The following is an 11953-nucleotide window of genomic DNA, read 5'->3' as shown; positions in this document are numbered from 1 at the left end:
CGGACCCTGACCCTGACCGGACCCTGACCGGACCCTGACCCTGACCGGACCCTGACCGGACCCTGACCGGACCCTGACCCTGACCGGACCCTGACCGGACCCTGACCGGACCCTGACCTGACCCTGACCGGACCCGGACCCTGACCGGACCCTGACCGGACCCTGACCTGACCCTGACCTGACCCTGACCGGACCCTGACTGGACCCTGACCGGACCCTGACCGGACCCTGACTGGACCCTGACGGACTCTTACGGTGGTCATGAGGGCGTTCCACGTGGAGGTGAAGACGTCCGTGTTGTTGTGTCCCTGGTAGTGTCTCCTCAGATCTCTGGTAAACTTCTCTCTGGTGAGCTGCACAATAAAGAGAATAGTGTCTTTAGGATTCTAACGAACAGTTTACGACGTCCTTAAAAAAAAAACACGGCAACCTCTAACGGTCTCGATAACCCTTTGGCAAGAATTCTAATTGAGAATCGTTACCAGGTGCTTTACGGTGAGTTCGTTTGCTTGGACAACCCCATTACCGTAGCAACGCCACGGTACTGTTTCCCTGTTGTAGCTGATTCCTCCAAGCACTTTCAGTTAAAAAGTCTCCACGACAGGCTTGTTTTGACAACCCCATTACCGTAGCAACCCCTGTAAAAGGCATCCCTCACGGTCGTCATATCTGGGACTGATGCCTGATAGTGTAAGTCCACCCTGTCCTAATATGGGCGTAACATCCTGATGAGGTTATCGGATTCCAATCAGAGAGAGAAACCGAGAAACACTCACATGCTCCCGGAATACGAAGGCCAAGATGGCTGCTGCTAACTCTGCCAGGAAGATGACCAGGATGAGCAGGAAGAACTGAGGAGAGGGAGAGAGAAGAGGGACAATCAGAATAGTGACTCCATTCACTAAACACTTTAGGTAAAAATGGCTGCTAACTCTGGGACCTCATAAATAAAACTCAATATACAGACAGAGAGATCGAATCCCCAAGCTGACAAGGTACAAATCTGTCGTCCTGCTCCCTGAACGAGGCAGTTAACCCACTGTTCCCCGGTAGGCCATCATTGTAAAATAAGAATGTGTTCTTAACTGACTTGCCAAGTTAAATAAAGGTAAAATAAAAAATAATAATAAAAATAAGTCAAAGATCTCCTCTTCCGTTTCAGTGACCAATAATTAACACACCATAATTTAGTCCACTAGGTGGCACTATTTCTCATATCGTTGTACTACCTGAATAACCCCAGCTTTTTACAGCATCAAGGTACCAGCTGAGACATCTTATAGCCAACCATAATGATTAGTGTAGACGGGGTGAAGGTTCAGGAGGGAAATAGTTGTCACCTGATTGGTTTTCACACAGCTTAGTTGTCACCTGATTGGTTTTAACACAGCTTAGTTGTCACCTGATTGGTTTTCACACAGCTTAGTTGTCACCTGATTGGTTTTCACACAGCTTAGTTGTCACCTGATTGGTTTTCACACAGCTTAGTTGTCACCTGATTGGTTTTCACACAGCTTAGTTGTCACCTGATTGGTTTTCACGCAGTTTATCAGCGATATCCAATTACCAGCACTACTTTCTGTAATTCTACATGCTGACAAGCCAAGAGCGCTAAACCAAACATAATGTAGAGTAGGTAACTAACCAGACATAATGTAGAGTAGATAACTAACCAGACATAATGTAGAGTAGATAACTATCCAAACATAATGTAGAGTAGGTAACTAACCAGACATAATGTAGAGTAGATAACTAACCAGACATAATGTAGAGTAGGTAACTAACCAGACATAATGTAGAGTAGATAACTAACCAGACATAATGTAGAGTAGATAACTAACCAAACATAGAGTAGATAACTAACCGAACATAATGTAGAGTAGATAACTAACCAAACATAGAGTAGATAACTAACCAGACATAATGTAGAGTAGATAACTAACCAGACAGAGTAGATAACTAACCAGACAGAATGTAGAGTAGATAACTAACCAGACATAATGTAGAGTAGAGTAGATAACTAACCAAACATAGAGTAGATAACTAACCAGACATAGAGTAGATAACTAACCAGACATAGAGTAGATAACTAACCAGACATAGAGTAGATAACTAACCAGACATAGAGTAGAGTAGATAACTAACCAGACATAGAGTAGATAACTAACCAGACATAGAGTAGAGTAGATAACTAACCAGACATAGAGTAGATAACTAACCAGACATAGAGTAGAGTAGATAACTAACCAGACATAATGTAGAGTAGATAACTAACCAAACATAGAGTAGATAACTAACCAGACATAGAGTAGATAACTAACCAGACACAGAGTAGATAACTAACCAGACATAATGTAGAGTAGATAACTAACCAGACATAATGTAGAGTAGATAACTAACCAGACATAATGTAGAGTAGATAACTAACCAGACATAATGTAGAGTAGATAACTAACCAAACATAGAGTAGATAACTAACCAAACATAGAGTAGATAACTAACCAGACATAGAGTAGATAACTAACCAGACACAGAGTAGATAACTAACCAGACATAATGTAGAGTAGATAACTAACCAGACAGAATGTAGAGTAGATAACTAACCAGACATAATGTAGAGTAGATAACTAACCAGACATAATGTAGAGTAGATAACTAACCAAACATAGAGTAGATAATTAACCAGACATAGAGTAGATAACTAACCAGACACAGAGTAGATAACTAACCAGACATAATGTAGAGTAGATAACTAACCAGACAGAATGTAGAGTAGATAACTAACCAGACATAATGTAGAGTAGATAACTAACCAGACATAATGTAGAGTAGATAACTAACCAAACATAGAGTAGATAACTAACCAGACATAATGTAGAGTAGATAACTAACCAGACATAATATAGAGTAGATAACTAACCAGACATAGAGTAGATAACTAACCAGACATAGAGTAGATAACTAACCAGACATAGAGTAGATAACTAACCAGACAGAATGTAGAGTAGATAACTAACCAAACATAGAGTAGATAACTAACCAGACATAGAGTAGATAACTAACCAGACATAGAGTAGATAACTAACCAGACATAATGTAGAGTAGATAACTAACCAGACATAATGTAGAGTAGATAACTAACCAGACATAGAGTAGATAACTAACCAGACATAGAGTAGATAAATAACCAGACAGAATGTAGAGTAGATAACTAACCAGACATAATGTAGAGTAGATAACTAACCAGACATAATGTAGAGTAGATAACTAACCAGACATAATGTAGAGTAGATAACTAACCAGACATAGAGTAGATAATTAACCAGACATAATGTAGAGTAGATAACTAACCAGACATAGAGTAGATAACTAACCAGACATAGAGTAGATAACTAACCAGACATAGAGTAGAGTAGATAACTAACCAGACATAGAGTAGATAATAACCAGACATAGATAGAGTAGATAACTAACCAGACATAGAGTAGATAACTAACCAGACATAGAGTAGATAACTAACCAGACATAGAGTAGATAACTAACCAGACATAATGTAGAGTAGATAACTAACCAGACATAGAGTAGATAACTAACCAGACATAGAGTAGATAACTAACCAGACATAGAGTAGAGTAGATAACTAACCAGACATAGAGTAGATAACTAACCAGACATAGAGTAGATAACTAACCAGACATAGAGTAGATAACTATCCAGACATAGAGTAGATAACTAACCAGACATAATGTAGAGTAGATAACTAACCAGACATAATGTAGAGTAGATAACTAACCAGACATAATGTAGAGTAGATAACTAACCAGACATAGAGTAGATAACTAACCAGACATAATGTAGAGTAGATAACTAACCAGACATAGAGTAGATAACTAACCAGACATAGAGTAGATAACTAACCAGACATAATGTAGAGTAGATAACTAACCAGACATAATGTAGAGTAGATAACTATCCAGACATAATGTATAGTAGATAACTAACCAGACATAATGTAGAGTAGATAACTAACCAGACATAATGTAGAGTAGATAACTAACCAGACATAGAGTAGATAACTAACCAGACATAATGTAGAGTAGATAACTATCCAGACATAATGTAGAGTAGATAACTAACCAGACATAATGTAGAGTAGATAACTAACCAGACATAATGTAGAGTAGATAACTAACCAGACATAGAGTAGAGTAGATAACTAACCAGACATAGAGTAGATAACTAACCAGACATAATGTAGAGTAGATAACTAACCAGACATAGAGTAGATAACTATCCAGACATAATGTAGAGTAGATAACTAACCAGACATAATGTAGAGTAGATAACTAACCAGACATAGAGTAGATAACTAACCAGACATAGAGTAGATAACTAACCAGACATAATGTAGAGTAGATAACTAACTAGACATAGAGTAGATAACTAACCAGACATAGAGTAGATAACTAACCAGACATAATGTAGAGTAGATAACTAACCAAACATAATGTATAGTAGATAACTAACCAGACATAGAGTAGATAACTAATCAGACAGAGTAGATAACTAACCAGACATAGAGTAGATAACTAACCAGACATAGAGTAGATAACTAACCAGACATAGAGTAGAGTAGATAACTAACCAGACATAGAGTAGAGTAGATAACTAACCAGACATAGAGTAGATAACTAACCAAACATAATGTAGAGTAGATAACTAACCAGACATAGAGTAGATAACTAACCAGACATAATGTAGAGTAGATAACTAACCAGACATAGAGTAGATAACTAACCAGACATAATGTAGAGTAGATAACTAACCAGACATAGAGTAGAGTAGATAACTAACCAGACATAGAGTAGAGTAGATAACTAACCAGACATAGAGTAGATAACTAACCAGACATAGAGTAGATAACTAACCAGACATAGAGTAGATAACTAACCAGACATAGAGTAGATAACTAACCAGACATAATGTAGAGTAGATAACTAACCAGACATAATGTAGAGTAGATAACTAACCAGACATAGAGTAGATAACTAACCAGACATAATGTAGAGTAGATAACTAACCAGACATAATGTAGAGTAGATAACTATCCAGACATAATGTAGAGTAGATAACTAACCAGACATAATGTAGAGTAGATAACTAACCAGACATAATGTAGAGTAGATAACTAACCAGACATAGAGTAGATAACTAACCAGACATAGAGTAGAGTAGATAACTAACCAGACATAGATTATATAACTAACCAGACATAGAGTACATTTACATTTACATTTAAGTCATTTAGCAGACGCTCTTATCCAGAGCGACTTACAAATAACTAACCAGACATAATGTAGAGTAGATAACTAACCAGACATAGAGTAGAGTAGATAACTAACCAGACATAGAGTAGATAGCTAACCAGACATAGAGTAGATAACTAACCAGACATAATGTAGAGTAGATAACTAACCAGACATAGAGTAGATAACTAACCAGACATAATGTAGAGTAGATAACTAACCAGACATAGAGTAGATAACTAACCAGACATAATGTGGAGTAGATAACTAACCAGACATAATGTGGAGTAGATAACTAACCAGACATAGAGTAGAGTAGATAACTAACCAGACATAGAGTAGAGTAGATAACTAACTAGACATAGAGTAGATAACTAACCAGACATAGAGTAGATAACTAACCAGACATAGAGTAGAGTAGATAACTAACCAGACATAGATTATATAACTAACCAGACATAGAGTACATTTACATTTACATTTAAGTCATTTAGCAGACGCTCTTATCCAGAGCGACTTACAAATAACTAACCAGACATAATGTAGAGTAGATAACTAACCAGACATAGAGTAGAGTAGATAACTAACCAGACATAGAGTAGATAGCTAACCAGACATAGAGTAGATAACTAACCAGACATAATGTAGAGTAGATAACTAACCAGACATAGAGTAGATAACTAACCAGACATAATGTAGAGTAGATAACTAACCAGACATAGAGTAGATAACTAACCAGACATAATGTGGAGTAGATAACTAACCAGACATAATGTGGAGTAGATAACTAACCAGACATAGAGTAGAGTAGATAACTAACCAGACATAGAGTAGAGTAGATAACTAACTAGACATAGAGTAGATAACTAACCAGACATAGAGTAGATAACTAACCAGACATAGAGTAGATAACTAACCAGACATAGAGTAGATAACTAACCAGACATAGAGTAGATAACTAACCAGACATAGAGTAGATAACTAACCATACATAATGTAGAGTAGATAACTAACCAGACATAATGTAGAGTAGATAACTAACCAGACATAATGTAGAGTAGATAACTAACCAGACATAGAGTAGATAACTAACCAGACATAGAGTAGATAACTAACCAGACATAATGTAGAGTAGATAATTAACCAGACATAATGTAGAGTAGATAACTAACCAGACATAGAGTAGATAACTAACCAGACATAATGTAGAGTAGATAACTAACCAGACATAGAGTAGATAACTAACCAGACATAGAGTAGAGTAGATAACTAACCAGACATAGAGTAGATAACTAACCAGACATAATGTAGAGTAGATAACTAACCAGACATAATGTAGAGTAGATAACTAACCAGACATAATGTAGAGTAGATAACTAACCAGACATAGAGTAGATAACTAACCAGACATAATGTAGAGTAGATAACTAACCAGACATAGAGTAGATAACTAACCAGACATAGAGTAGATAACTAACCAGACATAGAGTAGATAACTAACCAGACATAGAGTAGATAACTAACCAGACATAGAGAATATAACTAACCAGACATAGAGTAGATAACTAACCAGACATAGAGTAGAGTAGATAACTAACCAGACATAGAGTAGATAACTAACCAGACATAATGTAGAGTAGATAACTAACCAGACATAGAGTAGAGTAGATAACTAGATAAGAGTAGCAGCCCAGTAATGTTTCTAGCACTTTTATAACACACTGAACTTACAAAGAGCAGTAGACACTTGTTCTCCCGGATGGCTCCGCAGCAGCCCAGGAAGCCGAGGAGGAAGAGCATTGCTCCCATGGCCAGGATGATGTAAACCCCAGTGAAGAGCAGAGGGTTGGCTGCTACGATCTCCCTGAAGCCCATAGGGTCCACCAGTACCCACACACCAACACCAAGCAGGAAGGAGCCTCCTAACTGGACCACACACACACACACACACACACACACACACACACACACACACACACACACACACACACACACACACACACACACACACACACACACACACACACACACACACACACACACACACACACACACACACACAGAGGGAGCCAATCAGAATAAGAGAGACACACAGGCAGCCAATCATAACAGAGTATAGCGAGGAAGAAGGAAGTATAGTAGGAAGTTGATGTCTGATTTAACTGGGAGAGGCTATACCGTGGGCACAAGTTAATGATGCTTGTCACTCAAGCATGGCAGGTGGATGGATAATCTTGGCAGAGGAGAAATGCTCACTAACAGGGATGTAAACAAATTTGTGCCCAACATTTGAGAAAAAGAAGCTTTTTGTGCATATGGAACATTTCTGGATATTTTTTATTTCAGCTGATGTTACATGAGACCAACACTTTACATGTTGCGTTTCTATTTTTGTTCAGTGGGACATTAGACAGCAGAACATCAGACAGCAGAACATCAGACAGTAGAACATCAGACAGCAGAACATCAGACAGTAGAACATCAGACAGCAGAACATCAGACAGTAGAACATCAGACAGCAGAATATCAGACAGCAGAACATCAGACAGTAGAACATCAGACAGCAGAATATCAGACAGCAGAACATCAGACAGCAGAACATCAGACAGCAGAACATCAGACAGTAGAACATCAGACAAAAGAACATTAGACAGCAGAACATCAGACAACAGAACATCAGAACACCAGACAGCAGAACATCAGACAGCAGAACATCAGACAGCAGACAACAGAACACCAGACAGCAGAACACCAGACAGCAGAACATCAGACAGCAGAACATCAGACAGCAGAACATCAGAACACCAGACAGAACATCAGACAGCAGAACATCAGACAGCAGAACATCAGACAGCAGAACATCAGACAGCAGAACATCAGACAGTAGAACATCAGACAGCAGAACATCAGACAGCAGAACATCAGACAGCAGAACATCAGACAGCAGAACATCAGACAGTAGAACATCAGACAAAAGAACATCAGACAGCAGAACATCAGACAACAGAACATCAGAACACATCAGACAGCAGAACATCAGACAGCAGAACATCAGACACAGAACATCAACAGAACATCAGACAGCAGAACATCAGACAGCAGAACATCAGACAGCAGAACATCAGACAGCAGAACATCAGAACACCAGACAGAACATCAGACAGCAGAACATCAGACAGCAGAACATCAGACAGCAGAACATCAGACAGCAGAACATCAGACAGTAGAACATCAGACAGCAGAACATCAGACAGCAGAACATCAGACAGCAGAACATCAGACAGCAGAACATCAGACAGTAGAACATCAGACAGTAGAACATCAGACAGCAGAACATCAGACAGCAGAACATCAGACAGCAGAACATCAGACAGCAGAACATCAGACAGCAGAACAGAACATCAGACAGCAGAACATCAGACAGCAGAACATCAGACAGTAGAACATCAGACAGTAGAACATCAGACAGCAGAACATCAGACAGCAGAACATCAGACAGTAGAACATCAAGCCATCAGACAGTAGAACATCAGACAGCAGAACATCAGACAGCAGAACATCAGACAGCAGAACATCAGGACATCAGACAGCAGAACATCAGACAGCAGAACATCAGACAGTAGAACATCAGACAGTAGAACATCAGACAGCAGAACATCAGACAGGAGAACATCAGACAGTAGAACATCAGACAGTAGAACATCAGACAGCAGAACATCAGACAGTAGAACATCAGACAGTAGAACATCAGACAGTAGAACATCAGGACATCAGACAGTAGAACATCAGACAGCTGAACATCAGACAGTAGAACATCAGACAACAGAACATCAGACAGCAGAACATCAGATAGCAGAACATCAGACAGTAGAACAACAGACAGTAGAACATCAGACAGCACAACATCAGACAATAGAACATCAGACAGCAGAACATCAGACAGCAGAACAACAGACAGTAGAACATCAGACAGCAGAACATCAGACAGCAGAACATCAGACAACAGAACATCAGACAGCAGAACATCAGACAGCAGAACACCAGACAGCAGAACAACAGAACATCAGACAGCAGAACATCAGACAGTAGAACATCAGGACATCAGACAGTAGAACATCAGGACATCAGACAGTAGAACATCAGACAGCAGAACATCAGACAGCAGAACATCAGACAGTAGAACATCAGGACATCAGACAGTAGAACATCAGACAGCAGAACATCAGACAGCAGAACATCAGACAGCAGAACATCAGACAGTAGAACATCAGGACATCAGACAGTAGAACATCAGACAGCAGAACATCAGACAGCAGAACATCAGACAACAGAACATCAGACAGTAGAACATCAGACAGCAGAACAACAGACAACAGAACATCAGACAGCAGAACATCAGACAACAGAACATCAGACAGCAGAACAACAGACAGCAGAACATCAGACAACAGAACATCAGACAGCAGAACATCAGACAGCAGAACATCAGACAACAGAACATCAGACAGCAGAACATCAGACAGCAGAACATCAGACAGCAGAACAACAGACAGCAGAACATCAGACAGTAGAACATCAGACAGTAGAACATCAGGACATCAGACAACAGAACATCAGACAACAGAACATCAGACAGCAGAACATCAGACAACAGAACATCAGACAGTAGAACATCAGACAGCAGAACATCAGACAGCAGAACATCAGACAGCAGAACATCAGACAACAGAACATCAGACAGTAGAACATCAGGACATCAGACAACAGAACATCAGACAGCAGAACATCAGACAACAGAACATCAGACAGTAGAACATCAGACAGCAGAACATCAGACAGCAGAACATCAGACAGCAGAACATCAGACAACAGAACATCAGAACAACAGACAGCAGAACATCAGACAGCAGAACATCAGAACATCAGACAGCAGAACATCAGACAGCAGAACATCAGACAGCAGAACATCAGAACATCAGACAGCAGAACATCAGACAGCAGAACATCAGACAGCAGAACATCAGACAGCAGAACATCAGACAGCAGAACATCAGACAGCAGAACATCAGATAGCAGAACATCAGACAGTAGAACATCAGACAGCAGAACATCAGACAGCAGAACATCAGATAGCAGAACATCAGACAGTAGAACATCAGACAGCAGAACATCAGATAGCAGAACATCAGAACATCAGACAGCAGAACATCAGAACATCAGACAGCAGAACATCAGACAGCAGAACATCAGACAGCAGAACATCAGACAGCAGAACAGACAGCAGAACATCAGACAGTAAAACATCAGACAGCAAAACATCAGACAGCAGAACATCAGACAGCAGAACATCAGACAGCAGAACATCAGACAGCAGAACATCAGACAGCAGAACATCAGACAGCAGAACATCAGACAGCAGAACATCAGACAGTAGAACATCAGGTCATCAGACAGTAGAACATAAGACAGTAGAACATCAGACAGCAGAACAGCAGACAACAGAACAGCAGACAACAGAACATCAGACAACAGAACAGCAGAACATCAGACAGCAGAACATCAGACAGCAGAACATCAGAACATCAGACAGCAGAACATCAGAACATCAGACAGCAGAACATCAGACAGCAGAACATCAGAACAGCAGAACATCAGAACATCAGACAGTAGAACATCAGACAGTAGAACATCAGACAACAGAACATCAGACAGCAGAACATCAGACAGTAGAACATCAGACAACAGAACAGCAGACAGTAGAACATCAGAAAACAGAACAGCAGACAGCAGAACATCAGACAGCAGAACATCAGAACACCAGACAGCAGAACAAAGACAGCAGAACATCAGACAGCAGAACATCAAACAGCAGAACATCAGACAGTAGAACATCAGACAGTAGAACATCAGACAGTAGAACATCAGACAGCAGAACATCAGACAGCAGAACATCAGACAACAGAACATCAGACAACAGAACATCAGACAGCAGAACATCAGACAGCAGAACATCAGACAGTAGAACATCAGACAGCAGAACATCAGACAGCAGAACATCAGACAGTAGAACATCAAGACATCAGACAGTAGAACATCAGACAGCAGAACATCAGACAGCAGAACATCAGACAGCAGAACATCAGGACATCAGACAGTAGAACATCAGACAGCAGAACATCAGACAGTAGAACATCAGACAGTAGAACATCAGACAACAGAACATCAGACAGGAGAACATCAGACAGGAGAACATCAGACAGGAGAACATCAGACAGTAGAACATCAGACAGTAGAACATCAGACAGCAGAACATCAGACAGTAGAACATCAGACAGTAGAACATCAGGACATCAGACAGTAGAACATCAGACAGCAGGACATCAGACAGTAGAACATCAGACAACAGAACATCAGACAGCAGAACATCAGATAGCAGAACATCAGACAGTAGAACATCAGACAACAGAACATCAGACAACAGAACATCAGACAGGAGAACATCAGACAGGAGAACATCAGACAGGAGAACATCAGACAGTAGAACATCAGACAGCAGAACATCAGACAGTAGAACATCAGACAGTAGAACATCAGGACATCAGACAGTAGAACATCAGACAGGAGAACATCAGACAGGAGAACATCAG

The 11953-nt window shown here is 39.9% G+C and overlaps 1 protein-coding gene across 1 annotated transcript in view; it reads right to left on the bottom strand.

Moving 5' to 3' along the window:
• The window catches only part of LOC124020476 (tetraspanin-18-like), a 34424-nt gene that overhangs the window by 4902 nt on the left and 17569 nt on the right, over positions 1–11953 (bottom strand). Inside the window, exons 2-4 of the mRNA XM_046335722.1 lie at positions 7038–7232; positions 777–851; positions 255–353 (exon numbers count right to left, since the gene is read on the bottom strand). Of these exons, the coding sequence (XP_046191678.1) occupies positions 255–353; positions 777–851; positions 7038–7232 (369 nt within the window). The remainder of the gene's footprint in view (positions 1–254; positions 354–776; positions 852–7037; positions 7233–11953) is intronic.

The sequence above is a fragment of the Oncorhynchus gorbuscha genome, unplaced genomic scaffold, assembly GCF_021184085.1.
Source record: "Oncorhynchus gorbuscha isolate QuinsamMale2020 ecotype Even-year unplaced genomic scaffold, OgorEven_v1.0 Un_scaffold_830, whole genome shotgun sequence".
Taxonomy (NCBI): domain Eukaryota; kingdom Metazoa; phylum Chordata; class Actinopteri; order Salmoniformes; family Salmonidae; genus Oncorhynchus; species Oncorhynchus gorbuscha.
The sequence above is the reverse complement of the archived record's forward strand: the minus strand, read 5'-3'. Positions and strand labels throughout refer to the sequence as shown.